Source organism: Mytilus galloprovincialis, chromosome 6, assembly GCF_965363235.1.
Source record: "Mytilus galloprovincialis chromosome 6, xbMytGall1.hap1.1, whole genome shotgun sequence".
NCBI classification, from domain to species: Eukaryota; Metazoa; Mollusca; class Bivalvia; order Mytilida; family Mytilidae; genus Mytilus; species Mytilus galloprovincialis.
This window is the reverse complement of record NC_134843.1, coordinates 6,495,688-6,521,839: the sequence shown is the minus strand read 5'-3', so window position 1 is coordinate 6,521,839 and position 26,152 is coordinate 6,495,688. Positions and strand designations below refer to the sequence as shown.

Below are 26,152 nucleotides of genomic sequence, written 5' to 3'. Positions count from 1 at the left end.
CTACGAGGTCGTTTGTGATCAGATCTGCTTTTCTATACTTATGAAGTCCTTTTTAATAAATATAATGATCATGCATACCTTTGTACTACCGTTATGCACGTCTCCAGGTAGACAAGACAGATGTATTGTGATTTTTCTCTGTCAACAGCATTTCACCATCATAATGTATTAGGAAATTCATTTGAACTTTTATTGCATCGTTCAAAGTTTTGTGGCAACAATGATCACATTATCAATATTGCAGGTATCAAAGCAATAATCAAGCTTGATTTGATTTCTAATCTGTACAAATGTGTAAAATAACTTTCGAATTTTGATCAATTTCAATAGGTTATAGCATTCCATAAGTGTTGCTTGTGACTTGAACACAAATCCTAGAAGACACCTGGTTGGAAACATTAAGTACCTGTAATTATTTCTAGCAGAAAACTTAACGGTAAAAGTGAACACATTGTTCTGCAATAATTAGGGCCCCGCCGACGGCGGGTCGCCCTATAGTGATCAGTCTGTCCGTCCGTCCGTCTGTCCGTCCGTCTGTCCGTCCGTCCGTCTGTCCGTCCGTAACACTTTCGTGTCCGCTCCATATCTAGAGAACCATTATGATTTCATACTTAATACTTAACATGATTATTAACCAACACCAGAGGGTGTGTCATGTTGTATGTACAACTTCCTAGGTCAAAGGTCAAGGTCAAAAACTTTGGTTTCAGTTGACAACCCCGTGTCCTGTGGTGAAGATCGTGTCCGCTCCATATCTAGATAACCATTATGATTTCAAAGTTTATACTTGACATCCATTTTAACAACCACCAGAGGGTGTGTCATGATGTATGTACAACTTCCTAGGTCAAAGGTCAAGGTCAAAAACTTTGGTTTCGAGTTGACAATCCTGTGTCCTGTGGTGAAGATCGTGTCCGCTCCATATCTAGATAATCGTTATGGTTTCAAAGTATATACTTGTCATACATTTTAACCACCACCAGAGGGCGTGTCATGATGTATGTACAACTTCCTAGGTCAAAGGTCAACGTCAAAAAAACTTTGGTTTCAGTTGACAACCCTGTGTCCTGTGGTGAAGATTGTGTCCGCTCTATATCTTGAGAACCGTTATGATTTCAAATATTATACTTGACATCCATTTTAACCAACACCAGAGGGTGTGTCATGATGTATGTACCACTTCCTAGGTCAAAGGTCTGTCTGTCTGTTGGTCTGTCCATCGCTAACAAATTTGATCCACATTATATTTTGAGAGGACAGCTGTTATTATTTCATACTTTATACCTGACAAACATTTTCAACTTAACATATATATTAACCAACACAAGAGAATGTGTCATAATGTATGCATCCTAGGTCTAAGATCAGTCTGTCGGTCTGTCCACGCGTTCGTTGTTCTTAACAAACTGTGTCCGCTCTACCTCTCGAGAACCATTAATATTTCATACTTTATACTTGGTGGGTCATAATATATTGAAGGCATAATTCTAAAAATATGTGACAAATATCAATTGGGCAGCACCTTTAAACATATTGTTCAAACATCAATCCATATATCCAGAAGTCACCTTAGAGTAGTAAACAATGAGTTCACATCATGCAGTCATATCACTATTATACTATGAAAGTAAGATGAGAATATTTATCAGTTTTAACTTAAAATCTTAGATCAAAATCACACATGAGACTATGTAATAACTTCAAATAATGCTTCATATCAGATTATCCATACAACTTATTTACCCCACGTTATTGACAGCGGGGCCCACAGAGATGGCTCCCATCTCAATGATATCTAGTTGTACATGACTTTGATCCTTCTTTATATCCACAAAGACGTTTTCCTTGGGCTAGTTACCGAATGCTTCACACAATATGTTACATTTTAGGTAAGGTAGACTGATTATCTCGCACCTTTTACTTTAAAGGTGGTCTCCATTTGATTTGATTCAAATGAAGTAACTGAACATTACCCACAAATTAAACATACCTTGCGTACATCGCTCTTGGTATCTGCTAATCTCATTTGTTGGGTAAATTTATCCAAAGCACCGATATTAGCCTAAAATATATTTTTCAACATATACAAATGAGATACAGCATTTGACATGTTTGAGAGTACAAACATTATAAAAGTTGCTATGTTGTAATCAATATCAAATTTATTAATTATCTAATTACTACCACAATTTGATATTTAAAATAAGTATTGTTATTGTTGATAATAAATGTAATATCAGTTTAAGAAATCTAATCTTGAATCAATCCTATTTCTATCTTATTTTTGGGAAATATTTTTCGAAATTCAAATGTGACATCAGTTTTTTTTTTCATTTTCAAATATGATGTCACTTTATGCGTTGAGGATTTGGCTAACTCGGCTGTGTATTTTTGTGATTGATATTTTGCTGGATCAAGTTGTTTTATGTAATGTATCCGTTTTTATTCTGTAGTTCGTCGACACTTCGGTTTCATCATGTATATCTATTATAAAGTCAATTTATAAAATTTACTGTTTGCAAAAGTATAAATTATTTTAAATAATAAGGATGTTCTTATCCAAGGCAGAATATCCTAGCAGTATTGCACCCAACTTTTTGGAACTTTTGGTCCTCAGTGCTCTGCAACTTTTTACTTGTTTTGGCTTTCGAACTTTTTTCGTTTGAGCGTCACTGGTTAGTCTTGTGTGGACGAAACGCATGTCTGTCGTATTAAATTTTAAACCTGGTACCTTTTGTTAGCTATTATTCGTGTGTTTCTCTGTACTATATGTTCTCCTGATTATTTGTATTGTAGTCCTGTCATTTTAATGTTAGATTTAATATTGCCAAAAAAGCGGGAGGTTTGGCATGCCACAAAACCAGGTTCAACCCACCATTTTTTTCTTCAAATGTCCTGTACCAAGTCAGGAAAATTGCCATTGCTACATTATAGTTCTTTTCTGTGTGCGTTTCCCTTAGTTTAGTTTGTAACCCGGATTTGTTTTTTTCTTTATCGACTTATGATTTTCGAACAGCGGTATACTACTGTTGCCTTTATTTATCTGGTTAATAATTATGCGGAATAATGGCTGTGTATCACAATTGACTTCGATATGGGTTTTTTTCTTGAATAACATTCTTAATTAGATATGCTTGAAAACAAAGGTTTTCAAAAGGACAAAAACAAACCTTTAAAAGCCTAAAACTCCGAACGACTTAAGAAATATATAAAGAAAACCTCCAGTGAGAGAGTGTAAATGTAATTTTAATACAATTAAATAATTGTTGGACTTAAAATCTACTTTGTACAAAAATACCAGTACCGATACACCAAATCAAGTTTGATAGCAATACAGTGCTAGTACAAAATAAATTACAAACTATAACAATTAAAGAGAAAAACACCAACAGCCAAGACCGACCTCCTCCAAACCATTTTCTTTTTGCATATATGCCCTTGTTATAAATGTTAAAGGTACTTACAGATTTTGGAGCAGTTGATGATGATATCAATATTGTAACGGTTGCCACAAGTGATTTCATATGTGCTGGTGATGTCAACAAAGAGCCTATTGACTCGCACAGCGACTGAAATAGATAATAAATCACCATCCATTTTATTAAAAATATCAATAAATATTTGAGAAGGGTCTGTTACAGTAAAACAATGGACTCTCAGGACCCTTCAATCTGAAGATTAGAAACTTAGATTGAAATTTGAAGAATTATGAGATCAAGTAAATGTAACACAATATATACGCAGTCATTTCAGATACCAATGTATGTTTTGTGCTTAATTATATTAATTTCCATATAGAATACATACCGCAAATCCACTAGCAAGTGTATCTGTATGGTCCAATTCAGTTGGGTATAGGTCTTTATCAAGTGAATAAAATATTGAATAAAATACCTTAAATATACAAAAGAAATCATGTGACTTTATATTTATAGTTGATTCAATTGTAAGCACAACTCCCTTTTTGAATTAAATATATTATAACATATATTATTTGTTAGTATTTTGTTTTAAAATTTAACTTCATTTAAATTTTTTTGGAGTTTAGTGTGACGTCAATTTTCACTAAACTAGTAAACAATTTTATTTAGGGACCAGCTGAGGACCACCACCGGGTGTGGAATTATCTCGCTGTATTGAAGACCCATTCGTGGTCTTCGGATGTTGTCTGCTCTCGGTCGGGTTGTTGTCTCCTTAACATATTTCCCATTTCCATTCTGATTTTTATAACAAACGAAATGCCAATTCTCGTGCAACCAGAATGCACATCAGTGTATGTATAAGTCGTTTCAAGTTTATAAGGTAAATGTTTGCAGTCACATATGATGAAAATAAGTTTAAAGATCACCTCAAAATAAGCAAATCATATATGGATTTCGATTGAGTAATTTACTGTTACAGATATGGTCCGGCTAATCTCTTTGGTAATACAGAATTATAAATGTACTAAGAATGGAACTGGACTTATTTTAAAATAAAATTTGCACATATAACGGCTACAACAGTTAGAGTATGATTTATGTAAATGTATTTTTCATATTATAAGCGTACGCAACTAAATTATAAATAAAACATACATTGTTTATATCATTTAGAAATTACCTCAAGGAAAGGCAACACAGCATCTAATATAAAGAAAATATTGCCATGCAAAATTTCTTTAGGGTCATCTTCATCCGCTACAAAACTGTAATAAACAAATTTGACAGTTAAATGTAATATACAAGTCCTAATAGAGAATGCATGTAAGAACATCCGAAAATATAAATTATTTTGGACAAATAACAATTAGCCGACTTGCCGAAACATTGGGTTCGAATAAATGTAAACATGCAACATAAATATAAGCCATTTCAATAAATAATTTATAGAATGTCTTTTATGTTGTAATGTTACACTACGCCCTCCGTTCAAAGCATAATACCTGAAGTCTGGTGGTGATTTAAGTAAACTGACGGTTCGTTCTGAATGTCGAGACATAGTATCAGATATCTGGTTAATTGACCCTGCTACAGCAGAAATGAAGTCCCACAAATCTCTGAAACAATAGATAATAATAAATATGACCTGCGTAGTATTAGATGTAATCCATCCAGTTTAAAAACTAGACATTATTCCTTATTGTTCATTTATAACTTTAAAACTTGTTAAAGTAACAAACTTGTATTTGTGTATAAACATGACAAATGTAATCGTATTATTAGAATATTTTGTTACAAACAATGTACTTGTTGTATAAATATTGCATCTTAATATCAGACTATTATAAAATCATATTACTTTTCTTCCAGTGGAGATGTTGTCAAATGTATAAGAGAGACGAACAATACAAAACATATTTTCAAACTATTGTGTTAAAGACACACTTGTAACGCCTTAACAAAATACGAAAAACCTCTAAAAGACAAATAGTTTTAAATTCATAACATAGACAACATTGACATAGACTGTAACAATGTGCCACATGTGGCATCCCATGTATTGCTCAAGTAAGTACATACACATTGCATATTAATGACTTATATATATATATATATAATCAACAAATACCTCTTTCTCTGGCCACTTACTTATCATGTTGAAGATCTGCTCCTCCGCTTTCGACGAGATTTCCGACTGGCTTCATATACACCCATATCATAAATTTCACAAAAGGCTTCTTCAAATTATTGTCTATTGATATATGATTCATCACCCATAATAAATCTTGAACTGGAAGTATCGTTTGACACAATGATTCTATGAACTTATTTTCTCCCTATAAGAATATGAAAACATGTTATTGAAAAAATGTGTTCAATTATTCCAAAATGTTATTCATGAGATAATTAATACAAGCAAAAGCACGATGTTTACATTTCTTATGGTTATCAACAAGTTTATTGCATCACAACCTTTTATTGAACTGCTTTGTGTTTTTTTCAAATATCTTTTTTCAAATATCGTTTTGCAGCTTCTGACTATTTGACATGATGATTGGTTTAGTTGTGTTGAAGCCAAAATGCTGGATAGAACTCAAATTTCATAACCAGTGATACACGCATGGAAAAAATAACCACTCTATCTACGAACCTGTTCTATATTATTGTTTATGTTTGCATTGCTATTTCATCTTTATATTTTAATCGACAGTTTAAGTGATAATCTGCCTCAGGATCAATCAAAGGCGAGAACCACTCAAGTTTACCAGTTACTTACGTTCCTGAATGTGTAACGGTGCACGAATATAACATCAATTTCATTTTTCTGTTCATGTATTTCAAAATATAATTGTTGTGAAACGCATACCGTAATTCGATATCATTCTGTCAGGACGAAGTTAACTTAAAAAATGGATGGTTAGGATGGCCGTTTTTTGTATACTGTTTTGTAACTCTATATATAATTACCTCTGCACATGTAGCTAGAAGATCAACCAATCGGACATAGTATGCTAAATGTCCCTTTTCCCTTTTGTTTGTTAGAATCTGTTCCCTCATGTCTCGTGGCTGGTCAAGAACATATGCAGCTTTTCTATAGTTTTGCATTATATATTTCATAACAAGTGCTTGATTTCTCTTTATTGTCAGATCAAGTCCGTCCACTTTCACAAGGACATTTAAAAGTTCTAAAAATTCGGGTGCCTCTTGTTGATAGTCAGCTGCCAAGAGCACAATTTTTTGTATTTGTTTGGATGACACTTTCAGGCATGTACTTTGGTTAGCAACAAACAGCTGCAAAATAATCAGACGGTATAAACTACAATTTTTACAAGTCAAAATCATGCTAAATGAGCCAATTAACAAATTAATAAATATTATATAAAATTAAAATAACGTAAAGTAATGTTTAACATTTTTCAATATTTAAAGTTAGAAAATAACATACCTCCTTAAGTGCCAGTGCTAAATCAGATGGTACTATCTGAACCGAGAGAAGTGTATCTAAATGTTGAAACAACTTTTCTTGTACTTCCTTGTTTTCTCTGGCTAGAAGCTTCATCAGCCACAATGTTTTAGAAAATATCTTTTTCATCCCTTGGTACTGTTGTTCCTGAATTAAATAATTATATTTTACTTTACTGACTGGATAAGGTTTTTCTATATCAACATCATATTTTTTAGGTTAATATACATCTTATTTTGCAATGACTCACTTTGTTTTCATCTCCAATAAAAAAAAAAGACGATGGTCGACTGTCATTCAAGTAGGCGGTTTAGCTTTTTGATGTTTTTTGTTATTTGATTTTGCCATATGATTATGGACTTTTCGATTGGATTTTCCTCTGATTTCAGTAGTTTGTGATTTTAACGTTTAGCTAGCTGTAAAACCATGTTTCAGAAAATGCCTATGTCAAGTCAGGAATATAACAGTTGTTTCGATTTTCGTTTTATTTTTGTTTGAAGTAATAAAGCGTTTGCTGTTGTCATTTGTTATAATTTTCCCCTTTTCGAATTTTATTAAAATGTCGTTTTTTTTGTTGAAATTAAAATTTAGCATTTTCAACTAAATACTATTCTATTTGTTATATGTGTGGCTTATTGCATATAAATTGATCTTATAAATAATTAAATTGCTTTCCTCACCACTAATTTAGTGTCAATTTCTTGAGACAGAATATCTATTACTATAGCAAGGATACCTGAAACAATAAAACATATTTACTAATCTGCAAAATAGAATTTTCATAACTTAAATGAGGTGTAATGTCCTATCTTAGATACAGAGACTCTACATAAATCAACATGCATGCACCATAGTAAGTAAAATACTAATCAAACAATGAAACTGTAGATCTTTTCGTTTTAACATTAAATACCAAGTACGTTATAGTTTGGTTTGTTAATCCGCTTGTCGTCAAATACAAATAAAAAGAACTTACCATGACTTATGAGAATATTTTGATTCATGAAATGAGGCTCCTCTGGCGTCTTTGGTAGATGGCAAAATCTTGAAATGATAATTGTGATAGATATATTACAAATAAAATAGGAAATATCTTATTATATGAGACTCGTGTGCTTTTGTTTATAACAGTGGGGTTAACGTTTATAGTCAACAGAAATAGCGTAGAAAAATAATAATCAGTTAAAAATATTATAATGACGATGTTGAGTTACATTTTCACTGATTATACATTCAACAGTTAAAGTGGAATGTTTTTACATAAGAAGGCAGTTTTACAAAACAACAAAATTAGTACATGTTCAATCTCGAGTCTAACGATATGAAGTTAAATCTTATTGGTTAGATACTGATTTTATTCATAAGTATAAAGGGTTCAAACATACTCTGCCAATTCATCTAATATTTCTCCCATCAGGAGAATTTGGTGGTCGTTTAACTTCTGTTTTGCAAGTCGACGTAGAACAGGAAGACTTCTTTGAAGTTCACGATGAACTCTAGCTGAATCTTGAGTCAACAAAATCTAGAAGGAAAAAGCAAAACTCAATAATCTAAACCAAATTAAGTAGCACACCTAAATATTAATGTCTTCAAATTGAAATTTATATTTCTACAAAATGTAGCTAGATAATTTATAAAAAGACAAACAGTATATTTTAAACACTATTCTTTATTTAGTTGATTTTCATAGAAATAGAGAATTTCAAAGCATTGTGCTTATAGATCTAATTGGCATACATGTACAGATTATATAAGAGATTCCTTTAGTTAATGAAATATATATGTTAATCTACTTATCTATTTTTCACAATCTAAGCCTAATTGGTTTTATTTCTAACATCGGTACATGCAATTTTCTTCATATTTAAACAAACTAATACACATGGGCAAATAACGAAATACTACAGGCAATGCATAGATTACATTAAAAAAAAACCTTCATATAATCAATTCATTTGGTGAATAATATTTTACCTGTGCCTTTGCTGCAAGCTGAAACATGTCCATTTGTGATGAATAAAGTTTGTTCAGTATATCTAAAGACTTTGTCACCATCCTGTCATATTTGTAATTTGACAGATCCTGAAATCAAAGATAATTAAAACAACTAAGAAAAATGATTCCAACTCATTACCTAGACTTATCACAACACATCGGTAATCCTATTTTAGCGGGAACATCTTACCTTCCAAAGTATGAGATAATAATGTTTGGGTTTCTAGATTCAGTCTACACTTCCTGTATGGTATTTTTAAATTCTGTTTGTCCTTTCGTTTATTATACGACAATGGTTTTGCCTGGTTTGTGTGACATATAGATTTGGTTGCCTCTTTGTAATTCTCTTACATTTTTACATCCGCGCACACATGTATTAACAAATGTGGTGGTGATTGAAATAATTTATATTATCATAGGAGCTTCATAAACTATAGATTAAATTTAAACTTAGCAAAGTTCAGTATATGTATTAGGATAATAATATAAATGATATGTTTTCTGTCAAAAAAAAAATACAGAAGCCGAATCTTACCATTACAACTAATGTTGTGGAATCAATTTCAAATATAGATGAATTGCTAAACATTTCTTTCAGTTCTTTAATGACCTTTTTCTGGTGTCTGAGAGCTTTTCTGAAACAAACCACACAAGTGTAAATCATCATTCAATGACATATGTTTTTTAAAAAAAAAACAATTTGCACAATTATATTTGTTCGTCAACTTTACTTATCACACTGTTTGTACTTACAAGAGCAACACGATGTGGTAACTCAATGTGGATCAAAATCTGCGTTTGCTTCCGGACAACCCTGTGGGTTTCGTGTTGCTCAGTCGTTAGTTTGTTATATTGTGTTTTGTATACTGTTGATTGTCTTTTTATCTCTTTCGTATTTTGATATGGTGTTGTCATTTTTAGCTCACCCTTCCCGAAGGGTCAAGTGAGCTTTTCCCATCACTTTCCGGCGTCCGTCGTCGTCTGTCGTCCGTCGTCGTCGTTAACTTTTACAAAAATCTTCTCCTCTGAAACTACAGGGCCAAGATGGCCGCCATGGCTAAAAATAGAACATAGGGGTAAAATGCAGTTTTTGACTTATAACTCAAAAACCAAAGCATTTAGAGCAAATCTGACATGGGGTGAAATTGTTTATCATGTCAAGATCTATCTGCCCTGAAAATTTCAGATGAATCGGACAACCTGTTGTTGGGTTGCTGCCCCTGAATTGGTAATTTTAAGGAAATTTTACTGTTTTTGGTTATTATCTTGAATATTATTATAGATAGAGATAAACTGTAAACACCAATAATGTTCAGCAAAGTAAGATTTACAAATAAGTCAGCATGACCGAAATGGTCAGTTGACCCCTTTAGGAGTTATTGCCCTTTATAGTCAATTTTTAACAATTTTTCGTAAATCTTAATAATCTTTTACAAAAATCTTCTTCTCTGAAACTACTGGGCCAAATTAATCCAAACTTGGCCACAATCATCATTGGGGTATCTAGTTTTAAAAATGTGTGGCGTGACCCTGCCAACCAACCAAGATGGCCGCCATGGCTAAAAATAGAACATAGGGGTAAAATGTAGATTTTGGCTTATAACTCTAAAACCAAAGCATTTAGAGCAAATCTGACATGAGGTAAAATAATCTATTAGGTCAAGATCTATCCGCCCTGAAATTTTCAGACAAATCGGACAACCCGTTGTTGGGTTGCTTTCCCTGAATTGGTAATTTTAAGGAAATTTTGCAGTTTTTGCTTATTATCTTGAATATTATTATAGATAGAGATAAACTGTAAACAGCAATACTGTTCAGCAAAGTAAGATCTACAAATAAGTCAACATAACCAAAATTGTCAGTTATCCCATTAAGGAGTTATTGCCTTTTATAGTCAATTTTTAACCATTTTCTAAAATTTTAGTAATCTTTTAAAAAATCTTCTCCTCTGAAACTACTGGGCCAAATTTAACCAAACTTGGCCACAATCATCATTTGGGTATCTAGTTATAAAAATGTGTGGCGTGACCCTGCCAACCAACCAAGATGGCCACCATGGTTAAAAATAGTACATAGGGGTGAAATGTAGATTTTGGCTTATATCTCTGAAACCAAAGCATTTAGAGCAAATTTGACAGGGGATAAATTGTTTATCAGGTCAAGATCTATCTGACCTGAAATTTTCAGACAAAACAGACAACCTGTTGTTGGGTTGCTGCCCCAGAATTAGTAATTTTAAGGAAATTTTGACGTTTTTGGTTATTATCTTGAATATAATAATAGATAGAGATAAACTGTAAACAGCAATAATGTTCAGCAAAGTAAGATCTACAAATAAGTCACATGACCAAAATTGTCAGTTTACCCCTTAAGGAGCTATTGCCCTTTATAGTCATTTTTTAACAATTTTCATAAATTTTTGTAATTTTTGTAAATTTTTAGAATATATTTTCCACTGTAATTACTGGGCCAAGTTCATTATAGATAGAGATAATTGTAGCAAGAAGAATGTCCAGTAAAGTAAGATCTACAAACACATCATGATCACAAAAACACAATTTTGTTATGAATTTATCTGTGTCCATTGTTTAATATGCACATAGACCAAGGTGAGCGACACAGGCTCTTGAGAGCCTCTAGTTCTTTTTATGAAAACTTTGAAATAGAATTAAGAATAGAAATGGGGAATGTGTCAAAGAGACAACAACTCTACCAAAGAGCAGAAGGCCACCAATCGGTCTTCAATGTAGCGAAAAACTCCCGCACCCGTAGAAGTGCTTCAGCTTGCCTCTAAACAAAAATGTATACTAGTTCAGTGATAAAGGACGTCATTACTAAATTTCGAAATAAGAAACTAAAATTACAAATCATTCAAGACTAACAAAGGACAAAGGTTCTACAGTATGCTTACTTCACTTGTTCATGTGGATTATAAGTTTCATACATCAGGGGTTCTAAAATCAATGGCTTCTTTTCTGAAAATGAATTCTGTTCGCCATGTTTAAATTTGGTCACAAAAGCCTATAAATAAAGAAAAAAGGAAGATAATATTCTGCGATATTCTGCAATCAATAAACATAATGATTGAATTTCATCTGGAAATCACATATTGTTTGTGTTAAGTCACTATGATAATTATTTTTATCAATGATACAAAATATGTTATTAAACAATGAAATGCTATTTGTAGAAATTTAGAAACGGATAGTACTAGAAAATATAAGGCCAAATAGTATGTGCATGTGTACAAAGTTCACTAAAGCCATTAATGCTTTTAATTAATTAAATACTGTAAATTTAGAAAAGATTACGATGTTTTTATTATTGCGAAAAATGAAACAAGAATTTAAACTCGCAACTAGACATTTTTATATGAATTAAATAGTTTTCTCAAAAATTAAAAAAAAATAAAAGTGCATAATAGTCTTAATTGACAAAATCGCGATAATAAATAAAAATTTTTGAATTTACAGTAGTTAATAGTCATTTGATGTATCCTTGCCAAATATTTTCAATCAATTAAATGAATTAAAAATGAGAAAATTGCTTCAATTGTTTTCAAATAAAATAAATGCATATTTTTCAATAGTTATTATAACTGTCACTGACATTAAAACTAGTACATTTCTATGTCAATAATTACCTTTAAACGCAGATTACGTTGGAATGTCAGTAAAAAATCTAAAACTTCCATTGCCCTGTAATAGAAAGTATATTTTATAGAAATTTTGTAAACAAAAGATTACGAAACACAATCAAATGCATTTTAAATATCAAGATCTTTATATTTGGTTTGAATAGTGTGTGTGGTATTTTTTTTTCTCACTATGTGCAATATGTTGTTTTTTCGTTGTTTATACCATCTATTATCAGTTGGAAATTGTTAAAACTCACTGGTACTTGGCATTTACAACTGCCTCTGTCTCTTGGCTTTTTTCAAAACGTCCTGAAGCTCTATATGTATTAACTGCTTTTTGTCCTTCTTTTGTATAACCTGTAAAAATAAAGTATTTTTTCTAATTAACAGGGTTTACTTTTTTGTATTACAGTATATTCATAGGTCAAAGGAATCGTAATTGCAAAATTTAGAATGGTGTGACTTTGTATAATTAGTTAAATAATGTGATATTGACCTAAGACGATATATATGCGGTCAGTGAATCCAATATTGGGTTAGAGCGAAGCATGTGGTATTTAGACTAGTGGCCTAAAAAAGTGATCAATTCTTCAATATAAAAAACCTTCTACGATTGATCAACATAAAAACAAATGTCAACAAAACAAATTGTTGGCATTTGCTGCATTTATATCAATTGCTCTTCATCAATTTCTCCATCTATTGTCCGGATTGACAACGTTTCAGATTTTTCTTCATCGCCGTGTTAATTTTTCTAATAACAGACGTCGAACATCTGCTAACTGTGCATTAAAAAAACGCTTCTACTTAACCCTCATGAAAGAACACGTTCTTCGCGCGGTCTTTTAAAACAATTATAAAAAGGTAAGATAGATTATTATACAAAACCCCCTGCCAGAATCAATCTTCGCTATTGATTTTATTCGAGTGCAACTAATAATTACTGTGCTGACTAGCGTTTTGTGAAATAAATGATTAACTAGTATTATAAAAGACTTGTTTATTTTCTCATTTTACCTTTGGCTTTGTCCTTTGGAAAGGGAACATCATGACCACCGTCTAGTAAGGACAACAGAGGAGTCAGTAACTGCTTCACATCATCCATGTCATTGTAATATCCAAACTTTACCAAATGTTGAAGAAGGCGTAACACCTTTAAGAAATAAAAAGATTTTAAAAATAAAGAGATGCAAATGATGCAGTCATGTTTGCATTGCAGAATAAAGCCTCTCACTCGTTCACGTTGTCTGGATCTGAACCTTCCTGGTGAAGGTTAGTTGGAAAGTGTTTCGAACAGAAAGTGTATTTTTCATTGTCTAGCGCTTGATCAGGAGTGCATCATGTAAACAGGTTATCCCCGTGGTATCATCTGCTCAGTTTGGAAAGCACCAAATATCTAAACTAAATATGTTTTGTGTACCTGTTCAACAAGTTGATTATGTCCTATGTCTGATGCAGTCATCTGATTATTTTGTCTCAAAAATTCTGCCAACCAGTCCCTCAAAACAGGAAAGATTGTAACAAGGTCTTTGACAACCTATCAAACATAAACAAATACAATCATGTAAAAGCATAACAAAATGAATTTGTATCATCAAACTGGGAAAAGAGAGGGTCATCAATCTGAACATATGTATTGAGACCAGATGTAGTTAGTAGGTTGGCTAAACATGTAAATATTGTATCATCATACTTTTCCGTTTCTCAAACAGAACTTACGAATAACAAAAAGATATTATACAAATTTTAGCAATGTATGTGTATTCAACATAATATATAAATCTCAGTTCTTCATTTTATATATTTGTCGTAAACCAATTATGTGTAGATTAAAAAAAGCCCCTGAGATGGTAAGATTGATCATTGCAACATTGACAATGTCATCAAATATATAATATAGCTTCAAACATGATAAATATCTATAACTAGTAATTTTGATATTTTTTTCTACCTTTTCAATGTAAAGATAATTTAGAGAACGAATTTTGTCAAATAAAAGGGCATTTTCAGGGTAGTTTAAAATGAAAATGAGACACTCATAAACTGAAAACGAAAGTACAAGAAATCGATGTCTACCCTACAATACATTTATTAGTATGTTATAACAAAGCAGCATTACAGCACTGATAGACAAAAGCAGCAACATCTAAATTTTGAGGTTAATTAATTCACAAATATAATCTATCAAAGTTTGAAAAAATATAATTGAAGACAATTTATTAAAATAAATCATGCATTAAAACAATAATAAAAGTCAATTTGTATTACTGTTCTAATAAAGACGGATACTAATTTCGGTAAAAAAGTCTTTTCCTGAATAATTATAATAAAACGTTAAACCGAAGTTGTTTTGTTAAATGTTCAATGAAACAAATTATCCATAATTAAAACAGAAAAAAAAAGAGATTATAAAAACTTAATATGTTATTACTAAAGAAATTAAATGAAAATGTTTTCAGTGCAGAGATATATAAATGATACATCTATACACCGATGCTAACCTCTCCTGAATCTCGACTTTGTGAGCTTGGAGAAACCTACAATCATATACCTTATAATCAAATCGATACTATATTGCACATAAAGTTATTTTAAAATAATGACTTGATGACTTATGAAGTATTGTCAACCAATTTATCATCAAATAAATATAAAAATGAGTACTTATTCATCTATGACCTACAACAAATAGAGAGCGGATCGAGAACACAATCTTGTGAAAAGTTAATGAGTGATGACAATAGGATTTCTAAAATTACGAATATACAGTTACTTAGCCAAAGCAAAATGCCTATGTCTAAAGTCACTGCCTTGCGAATAAAATTGCCATGTTAGTAGGTTCACTACATATTTTTAATACATTCTGTTGTTCACATATTACTTACAAAGCTTTGATCCCTGTCGGAATCTTTTGATCCAACATATTCATATATAAAACAGATATTAGGATGGTCCAATACAGAATAGTTGTTCCCTACGTCTACAAATAATGCTATAATAGATAAAATAAAACAATTATGAATTAGAAGTAAAACGTGAAGGATGATTAATCAGCAATTACATTTAATCAAATTTGTTTATGAAATTTGAATTGAAATAATCTCAAATACAAATTCTAAATTCCCGATGTTAATGAAGATATTATATTCTATCATTTTACTATTTCATGTATTTAAATTTTTACAGAAGGTGTCGACCTAGTTCATTCATATAGGAAGTAAGACAATAACAATCAAAACCAAGGAGTAAAAAAGACTCACAACACCAAAAGACATTTACATCAACAGTTTTAAATAATAGATAAACAACACGAACTCCACTAAAAACCGATAGTGAAATCAGGTGCTCCTTAAGAGTAAGCATTTCCTGCACCGTATACGGCACCCGTCGTGTTATTTCTTTGTTCAGTTCGGTAATGATGGAAGGTTATCATGACTGAGGAAGAATATCAGATATGATTTCTGACACACTTTTGTCATAATGGTCAATCAGCTCATGATGGCGACCGTAAATAAAGTGACGACCTTAATTTGATTGATTCATAGCCTGTATAGTAAGCGTTATGGTCAGTACATACATCTTATAAAAACCTTCTTTTACAATTAGGATTTTTTTGCCCTACAATTAAGGGCAAATAGAAAGTGTAAGATTGCATTATTTAACAAGATTATCAAGACTTGAAAAAAGGAAGTTTGTTTTAAACAGTTACTCACAAAGACTCGATGACAACATTTGATTGTAAAATAACATTATAATAATGGGACAGTAATATTGGCCTTGATATAGCAAAGACACAAATGAAATAGTAATCTCTATTAATAATGAATACCTATAATTAGTTCACAGTATTTAGCTCTAATACAGTCTGGAAGCAGATCCGATGTGAGACAGAGATAAGCATCCTCCCAAGTTAAATATCCATGTTCTCTTGTTATAACATGAACAGCGAGATCATTCCGTCCCTACAAGATAAAAACAAAACTAGAGTCTCTAAAGAGCCTGTGTCGCTCACCTTGGTCTATGTCCATATTAAACACAGATGGATTCATGACAAAATTGTGTTTTGGTGATAGTGATGTGTTTGTACATCTTACTTTTACTGAACATTCTTGCCACTTACAATTTTCTTGGCCCTTTAGATATAGAGAAAAATATTTTGTAAAAATTTACAAAAATTTACCAAATTAATGAAAAATATTAAAAATTGACTATAAAGGGCATTTACTCCTAAAGGGGTCGACTGACCATTTTAGTCATGTGACTTATTTGTAGATCGTACTTTGCTAAACATTATTGCTGTTAACAGTTTATCTCTATTTATAATAGTATTCAAGATAATAACCAAAAAACGGCAAAATTTCTTTAACAATTACCAATTGGGAGACAGCAACCCAACAACCGGTTGTCCAATTCACCTCAAAATTTCAGGGCAGATAGATATTGACTTGATAAATAATTTAACCCTTTGTCAGATTTGCCCTCAATGCTTTGGTTTCAGAGTTATAAGCCAAAATCTACATTTTACACCTATGTTCTACTTTAAGCAGTGGAGGACATCTTTGTTGGTTGGCTGGGTCACCGCACACATTTTTTAAACACGATACCCCAATGATGATCGTGGCCAAGTTTGGTTAAATTTGGCAATGTAGTTTCAAAGGAGAATATTTTTGTAAAAAATTACAAAAAATTATGAAAAATTGGTAAAAAATTACTTTAAAGGGCAATTATTCCTTAAGGGGTCAACTGACCATTTTGGTCATGCTGACTTATTTGTAGATCTTAATTTGCTGAATATTATTTTATCATACAGTTTATCTCTATCTATAATACTATTCAAGATAATAACCAAAAACGACAAAATTTCTTTAAAATTACCAATTCAAGGGCAGCAACCCAACAAACGGTTGTCTGATTCATCTGAAAATTTCAGACCAGATAGATCTTCACTTGATAAACAATTTTACCCCTTTATCATATTTGCTCTAAATGCTTTGGTTTCAAAGTTATAAGCCAAAATCTACATTTTACCCCTCTGTTCTATTTTTATCCATGGCGATCATTTTGGTTGGTTGGCCGGGTGACCGGACACATTTTTTAAACTAAATACCTTAATGATGATTGTGGCCAAGTTTGGTTAAATTTGGCCAAGTAGTTTCAGATGAGAAGATTTTGTTAAAATTTAACACCGACAGACGACGGACGACGACGGACGACGGACGCCAAGTGATGAGAAAAGCTCACTTTGCCCTTTGGGCCAGGTGAGCTAAAAAGCATGCAAATATTCAATTGAAGACTTTCGAAAACCTGATAAAAAACTGGTTTTTTTATATTAAATGTTATCTTTTGGTTATTATCATTTCTTGAAAGTATAAATTAACTGTTTACAAAACTGAATTTTTGAAACACTAAGGGTTTCTTCCTGAGGAAAAGATTCTCATAGCTGTATTTGGCAACTCTTTTAGGAATTTTTGGTCCTAAATGCTCTTCAACTTCGTACTTCATTTGGCCTTTTTTACATGTTTTTATTTGAATATAGACTGATTATTATTAACAGACTGCAAGTGAATTATCTGAACAGTCCTGAATTTAGGGCAGTGGATTTAAATATTAAAAATGACTTCATAATTCATTTTTAAATATTTTAAGAGCTGTCCAGATAAAAATGACGGCTTCAGATCATCATTGGCTTACTAGTGTCTGCATTTTAACATTTCATTACAAAGTTCAAGTGCACTCTCTTTCTTGTTCATGTATTTGAATATATCCCCAAAATGTAATTTTAATTATACTACTTACAAAACATAATGCTTTAAATAGTTCCAACTGATGTAACAAGAACTGGTATTTGTCCTCGTTAAATTCAGCACTCTCGGGCTGAAATAAATGTTGATATACTTTAAGTTATATTGGATCAAGGAGAACATTGATATGGTAGAGGGTAAATCATATCAAACCGACTAGTATATCTGTATCATTAAATAACGTTATGATAGTTAAATTTGCAAATGGCGTTGGTTGACAAGCCCTCCGAAAACAGAAATAATCATCACAATTCTGTGAAAGGTATAAGTACAGATATAGGTAAGACATTGACACGTTTTGTAAGCAGAGTTATGGACTTTCAAATATGTCAATGGTCTGTGATATTGACCCTTTGACGACTATGAAGGCCTTTTAATTCCAGATAGGATTACACATTTTTCTAGATAGTAACTGTTTAGTAAAAAATCTCACGTTTTTGTATATATTCAATTATAAATGTTAAAAAAGCATTCAGTTGATACATGCACAAATACATAAATCTTACATCAACAAACACATGTAAAGGCAGCCAATGTATGGTTCTCTCTGTGGCTAGATACACAATGTTAGGCCTCTTGTTGATATTTTGTCCTCTGTCCGTTAGGTAAACACTACCCTATAAAGTATTGCAATATAATAATTCTATTCTCTGCGTTCACAAAATAATTTTAACATAAAATATAATACACAATTACTAAATCCGAAAGAATTATAAAATTGTAAACACTACTCCTGTATCGAAAAAAGGAGACTCAATGATAGGTCTTATATGTTTTACATCTCTGGTTAATAGTTGTTTGATTGACATCCATTTAAGCTCTCCCTATTTTTATATTGATTGTTTTGTAGTTTTTCTTTTCATAACGAAATCAACGTATAAACAATTAAAAAACATTGGATTTACTTCCAAGCTTAATGTGTGTGTGCGCTCTTTGTTGATGAACAATTGAAACAAATTCTTCTTATGGTGAGTGTAGTAAATAAAAGAAAAAGAGACAGATTGGAATGTGGAACGAACATTACAATGTTTAACCAATATCACAAAGAGATCCGTATTTTTTTTCTCTTTACTTATGTATGGATTGATACGTTACCTCTTCACCTCGTAGCCAATGTTCTACAATGTATGTCTGATTGTTTGGTATAGAAACTCCATCACATACACAAAGTACTTGTAACAGATCCAAAAACCGATAGTTCTAAAACAAAACAACAATGATAGATTAAACTATACACACGGTTATACAAGATAAGGATTCAGCTAGTTACCAAACCAGGTTTAACCTAAAATATTTATTCGATCCTAAAAATGTTTACTTATGTACTTTTTCCGAAATATTTTAGAATTTATTCAAAATTATTAATACAATAAGTTAGTAGTTATAATTTGTTGTTGTAATAAAACAGTTGTGAATTAAAATAGATTAGCAATAACCTGTTCAAGAGTATGTATTCCTTTCGACATAAATCAATGTTAAATACTAAGTATCAGTTAAGAAAAAATAACAAACCTCTGTTTCTCGTAACAATTTGATAAAGGTTGCAATCTGACCTTCTGTGATTCTGTCAACAATCTTTCGTTTGTCTCGTATCAGTTCCACAATCATCTGTGCAACATTTAAACCGATACCTCCCTGGAAAATAGAAGTTCAAATATTTTGTCTTGCATTGAATTATATTGTATAGCTAATTTTTCTGAACGTTCCAAAATTCAAAATGTTATTCAATACTGAAATACAACACCTTGACAAAATAAATATAAGTAAATAGAAGTGATATGGTTGTTTCGAAAATAAAGACATTATTGAATTTATTATCATGATTATACATACACAAATTACAGAAGTAAATATTAACCTTTTGTGTAAATTGAGTTTGAAAGAAGTCTATATATTTTGCAAAGTATAACGCATTCTTTCGACTCTTTCCAATCATATACGCATGTAGTACGTCATAGGCCTCTTTAAATATCCGGATCATATGAGATTCTTCATCGCCTTCTCGTAAAGGACATTGGAGCAGATTGACTAGTAAATCTATCACCTGAAAAAAAATATTCAAGTCATATCAAAATAACATGGACGTTTAATTTGTGTGTTATGAAAGTTTGAAAAATTTGAAATTTATTTTTAGTTACATTTATTTTTTTCTTTTGTAACAGTTGCTACGTTGTAAATATATAAACTAAAAAAAATGATAGAGACATACATCAAACAAGAGTGGTATCATAGTAAAACTATGCCTTAACAGGTCCATCAAGACTTGCTTTTTGTGAAGGTTTGTAAACAAATGTAAAATGATTATTTTGTGATGTAGAAAGTGATTATGAATATGTCTTCTTCGAACGTGTTAAAACACTTTAAACTTACTCTCAGATTTCTCATCAGCTTTTGTCTGTCCTTATACGGCAGTCCGTCTACTACCATAAAGAGCTTTACTTCCCGAAGAGCCTGTAACAAAATTTGTTTTAATATTTCATACTTAAGACGATAAAACCACACAAAAATAAATACTTTTCAATGTCTTTTTGACTGATATTGCCAATTAATTGTTACCGCTATCCATATACATATCAGGACGCAAAAAAATAGATTATTTTTTCAACCTTTACTACATATGAACAATATACTTGCTGACATCAGGAGAGGTGATTTAACAATTATTCGTCTTGAAAAAAAATGGGCAATGAAATTATATTCTGTAACTCTTAGGTCGGTAATTTGTATAATCTGTTGTTATGTTTCTCGCTGCTTGAATGTTCAATGATATATAGAAAAAAGGGATTATCATTTAATTTGTCAATTACAACATGTATTTGTGACGTTCCTTACCGTTATGATACCATGTGTTTTCTTTGCATTCAGATTTGGATTGTTCTCTAGCTGTAAAATACAGATTTACATATATTTATTTGGATTTATAGATTGATTGAGTTTAATCGTTAAACTTTCAGTTGTGTATATTTTGAGAAGAAAATAACATAATTAGAGTTTGACAACGTTAATTGTATAGAGGTAGGATCAACACGTTAATATAAAACATATCAAACTTGATATTTATTTTCCTACCGGAATAGCATACTCTCTGTTTTATACAAATGAGATTTTAAGAAAGGTGTTTCATAACACAGATCCTTACAAATAAATCTGAAATACTTGATGTCAATGCAGTGTTTATGCCATTCCTACTAATGGAAGGATAAACAAATTAAAATCAAAACATAACATTTACATGTAAACTTACATCTTGAATCAAATTAAACAAAAATGGCACTATTCCTGCTACGTAATTAAAGTTCTGTGTATCCTCAGTCATCACTTGCTGAATAGTATAGGCATCATCATACATACTCTCACTTGAAGCAGATACCTGCCAAACAGATTAGAGTTAGTCCACAGTTCTTGATGCTGACACTGAATGTCAAATAATGCAGTTTGATAGGCTTTAAGAGTGTAAACAGCGTCTACTGTAAATTGTTTGACATGAAGTCTAGAACAATTTAATCGCATATCATTTTTCTATAATGCATACTTTTTCTTGTGTATATTATATTGTTACTGCAATAATATTGTTTTTAAATCGCCTTTCTATTCAATTTATAAACAATACAACCATTAATGGTTATATAATCTAAGTATATAAATGTTCCATTTCTATAAAACTGATTTTAACATGAACATGGGTTGACAATGATTTTTTTAAACTTAGTATGGGTTATGTAACTTGTCTTGTATGAATTACTTCAGTTATCACACAAACGCAAAGTTATAGAAATACCTTCCGAACGGCAGCACTATCCCACCGTAAACCGGACATGGATTTTTCTTTTCCACTTTCTGTGCTTATTTGACGCTCGTAATCTTCATCTGAAATACGACATTTATATCAAAACAGAAAGTAAATTTAATTTTATGTATATTAGAAAAAATATCACAAAGCATCAAAATATTGTTAAATATTGCTTACTATAAATTGTGACCATGCAACATGTACAATATGAGAAGAACTCGCAAACTTTATTTTATAATCAGTTTGTTTTAAATTAAGTGATGATACTAATATCAAAGTGAATAAACATGTAGATATTTATATTTATCATTATTGTAATATGAAATTATCATATCATATCAATATACTTTTTGACAGTATTTTTAAATCGAAATTTATACCTTTTAAAGCATGGAGCCAACACCCAGTCAACATGTGCTCTATACGTGCGTAACTTTCAAACTGTATTTCATCTCGCTCCTACAAGAATCAAAACACATCTTTAAACAGTTAACTGGAAAAATAATTAAACGCATTTACTTTAAATATGTATTACATTGATATAAAATTAGTTGTGTTAAATGGGCAGTATATCGCGATTGTATCAAGAGGAATATCAACTTTACATAAGGCAAATATGTATTGAAATAATAGTCTGAAGAATTAAACCCACTTTAAACGTTTCGGATGCAAACTTCCTTTCTCCAATTGCATATGATTCTATGACTAGAATTAGAATCCAAAAGCATTTTATCTAGAACTCAGGGATATATGAACGTTTGCCATTATGTAATAACTTTACTTTTGTTTGAAATGTCTTTATACATTGTGATCAAATCATTTAAGTCATACTTTTATTTCCGCGTTAGGTCTTCTTTAATCTTTTGCATAATTTGTGACGTGTTTCAATGTTTGTATCTTGTTTTCTTTTTCAGTTACCTTTAATACAGAATGTAGTCTGAATACAGTTCTAGGGTCGCTGGGGTCTGGTACAAGAGAAACGTCTAATTTGGAGTCTATACACAGATATTGTCTTGTAAGCATATGCCGAAGTCTGACCTGTTGTTCCCATCTCAGAATATCACCTGCATTATACACATTTCATGTACACTCATTGTTAGTTTCCCATATTTCGAAACGAAAGTTCATTATAAACTTAAAAAATAAAATAGAATAACGAAGCGCACAAAACATTTAAATACATTTATCTTAAAAGTAATTACAAAACAAATCAAAAAGACACAACAACATTATGTTCAACTATTGCATTCTTATTGAGTATGTAAATGTTTACAGACAATTTATGTCAAAATATGGGGAAGTGGAAAAAAATCAATATCAGTTAAAAAATTGCTTCTGTGAAAACTTCATTGGTACATTATCCGTTATAAATAGTATAAAGCTGATGTTCTGTATTACACGATATATTTGGTTTGCAGTTTGATCAGAAGAAACATCCACAAAGCTAGATAATACAATTAATTTTCTAATAACTACTACAATCAAATATTAATTAGAATTAAAATTTTCAATGTTATTAATATAAGTTAGATAAGTCATACATATCTAATCTTGAATTTCATCCAAATTCTTTCTTAATTTTCGGAACACGTTTTATAAATTTATTGCCTATGGCTAACAGAGCCGTGATTTTGTAATGTATTCGTTTTTGTTCTATTTTATAAATTTCCTGTTTACAAAACTTTGATTTTTTCTTACCTTAGCCGTATTTGGCACAACTTTTTCGAATTTTGGATCCGCAATGCTCTTCAACTTTGTGCTTGTTTGGCTTTATAAATATTTTGATATGAGCGTCACTGATGAATCTTATGTAGACGAAACGCGCGTCTGGCGTACTTGATTATAATCTTGGTACCTTTGATAATTATATAGTCATTTTATAAAATTAACAGTTTGCAAAACTATGTATTATTCTTGATAATAATGATGCTTTTGTCCCAGGCGGATAACCCTGGCCTCACAACTTTTTTGAACTTTTGGTCCTCGGCGATCTTCAACTTTGTAGTTGTTTTGGCTTTCAAACGTTTTGTATCTGATTATAGTTTTGTCTGGACGTAGCGCGCGTCTGGCCTATAAAAATATATTTTAACCTGTTACCTTTTGATGGCTATTGTTCGTTTGTTTCTCTGTCCTATATTTTCTCCCATTTATCTATTTATTTATTGTAACTCTGTCGTGTAATGTTGTCATTTTAATGTTATAATTAACACTGCCATTAAAGTGGGAGGTTTGGCATGCCACAAAACCAGGTTCAACTCACTATGTTTCATAAAATGCCCTGTATCAAGTCAGGAAAGTGGCCATTGTTATATTATAGTTCGTTTCTGTGTGTGTTACATTTCGTTGTGGTGTATCTGTTGTGTCGTAGTTCTCGTATATTTGATACGCTTCCCTCAGTTTTAGTTTGTAACCCGGATTTGTTTTTTCTCTATCGATTTATGAATTTTGAACATCGGTATACTACTGTTGCCTTTATTTAATGCAGCACAAAAATGCTGGAGTTATAAAAATAAATCATTAAAAAAATATAAGGAAGGGCGTTATTAAACATATTGATCTGTTTTCGTAAATAATATTATTAATGCTTTAAAATTAATAATATACATTTTCAAGAAATATGCTTAACATAAAAGCTTTACTATTTAGGACAAGAATATTGAACAATATTTAGAAGATTGTTAATTAAGTTAACATAATTTTACGATCTTTTCTTCTTGTCATCTTATCTGTTGGTATTAACATTGACTTAACTGTCATCAATGTAAACTATAGAACGTGGAGTGAGTAGAAATTAATATCAACTTTAAGCCATATTGATCTTAACATATCTTTAACTCGTTATCGTTTGACGTATTCTGCATTCTTTCTAATCTTTCACATGATTCATGATTATGTACGCAAGAAAGCAGGAAAGGGCAGGGTGCTATAAGGACCATGTCTGCCTCATTTTGTAACGAATGTTGAATAATAATTTATGATTTCAATGTTATCCCTGTTTTAAAGATTGTGTAATGCAAAATTAGTTATCAAGTATTTTTTTGTTCATGGTACTACCGTGGCATTCATATAATAACACTATTTTGGGGGGATTTTGCACCCGCAAATACAAAAACCAATTAAATAATTTTTGTTAATTTTTGGTACAAAATCGTAAATTTTGCGATATTTCGACTTATTATTCTTAATCACCTCGTTTTTTTTTTTTTTAATTTTCCCTTTCTTGAAGAAAAATGAGAAGTTAACCGCCTCTGCCTTTTATAAAACTTACAAAACTGGAGAAAGGTGGATTAAGCTTTGTCAAAAGACTTTTTTAGAATCATAGTTAAATAACATTTCTTTGATTTAGCAAATAGCTAGGTTTTTAACATTCTGCGCTAGCAGTTTTTCAATCAATGTAATGAAACTAGTCGTAGAATTCAGTTATAAATCAGCTTTCCGAAAAGATAATCTGTCAGATTTCTCGACACAAATTTTCCATTCTGGGTTCAGTCATATGTAATCTCTAAAACAAACCTTTGGTTATCATGGTTTTATTCGATTTTTTCTGTATATGTATTTGCTATTATATCTAACATGTTTGGTTGTCGCACTCTCTAGTGCTGTAGTTGTTGCTCTTTGTTTATAGACTACCTATTCATACAATACATGGTTTTACTTTTAAATGAGACCACTACAGTGTGCTAAGTTGAAGAATTAAAGGCCGATGGATAAAACCCCCGTTTTCTTTTGTATGCTTAGTTCATTTTCGCTCTACAAAATAGGTCCTTTATTTGTGCTTCGGGTATCAAACTGTGTGTTCCTACCAAGGATATCATAAAAAAGCGCATATCGATACATGAGATATATCTACTATAAACACAAAACATTAAGTGGTATCGGCGAAATAGATTGGTAAACTAGTATCTATCAGTGTTTTCACAGTGAATAGCATGTAATATCAAGCTCAAAATATTGAAAGTGTACTTTAAGCAACAAACAATCAATCAATTCACCATCTATATGCAAAGACACGGCAAGTATCTAATTAATACTAAGTATGATATA

General features: G+C 31.2%; 1 protein-coding gene across 2 annotated transcripts in view; it reads right to left on the bottom strand.

Annotated features, from left to right (window-relative positions):
- Nucleotides 1–26,152, bottom strand: part of LOC143078805 (inositol 1,4,5-trisphosphate-gated calcium channel ITPR2-like) — an 88,647-nt gene that overhangs the window by 26,717 nt on the left and 35,778 nt on the right. For both annotated transcript variants that reach the window (XM_076253787.1, XM_076253788.1), the window contains exons 12-42: nt 23,027–23,172; nt 22,489–22,567; nt 22,097–22,185; nt 21,563–21,688; nt 21,151–21,201; nt 20,689–20,769; nt 20,177–20,362; nt 19,831–19,953; nt 19,414–19,518; nt 18,825–18,935; nt 18,314–18,391; nt 16,347–16,479; nt 15,403–15,509; nt 13,938–14,054; nt 13,535–13,670; nt 12,775–12,874; nt 12,524–12,578; nt 11,792–11,901; nt 9,416–9,515; nt 8,860–8,967; nt 8,271–8,407; nt 7,862–7,929; nt 7,566–7,621; nt 6,868–7,032; nt 6,390–6,713; nt 5,571–5,758; nt 4,925–5,038; nt 4,603–4,687; nt 3,808–3,894; nt 3,465–3,569; nt 1,991–2,062 (exon numbers count right to left, since the gene is read on the bottom strand). In XM_076253787.1, coding sequence (XP_076109902.1) covers nt 1,991–2,062; nt 3,465–3,569; nt 3,808–3,894; nt 4,603–4,687; nt 4,925–5,038; nt 5,571–5,758; nt 6,390–6,713; nt 6,868–7,032; nt 7,566–7,621; nt 7,862–7,929; nt 8,271–8,407; nt 8,860–8,967; nt 9,416–9,515; nt 11,792–11,901; nt 12,524–12,578; nt 12,775–12,874; nt 13,535–13,670; nt 13,938–14,054; nt 15,403–15,509; nt 16,347–16,479; nt 18,314–18,391; nt 18,825–18,935; nt 19,414–19,518; nt 19,831–19,953; nt 20,177–20,362; nt 20,689–20,769; nt 21,151–21,201; nt 21,563–21,688; nt 22,097–22,185; nt 22,489–22,567; nt 23,027–23,172 — 3,542 coding nt within the window. The remainder of the gene's footprint in view (nt 1–1,990; nt 2,063–3,464; nt 3,570–3,807; nt 3,895–4,602; nt 4,688–4,924; nt 5,039–5,570; nt 5,759–6,389; nt 6,714–6,867; nt 7,033–7,565; nt 7,622–7,861; nt 7,930–8,270; nt 8,408–8,859; nt 8,968–9,415; nt 9,516–11,791; nt 11,902–12,523; nt 12,579–12,774; nt 12,875–13,534; nt 13,671–13,937; nt 14,055–15,402; nt 15,510–16,346; nt 16,480–18,313; nt 18,392–18,824; nt 18,936–19,413; nt 19,519–19,830; nt 19,954–20,176; nt 20,363–20,688; nt 20,770–21,150; nt 21,202–21,562; nt 21,689–22,096; nt 22,186–22,488; nt 22,568–23,026; nt 23,173–26,152) is intronic.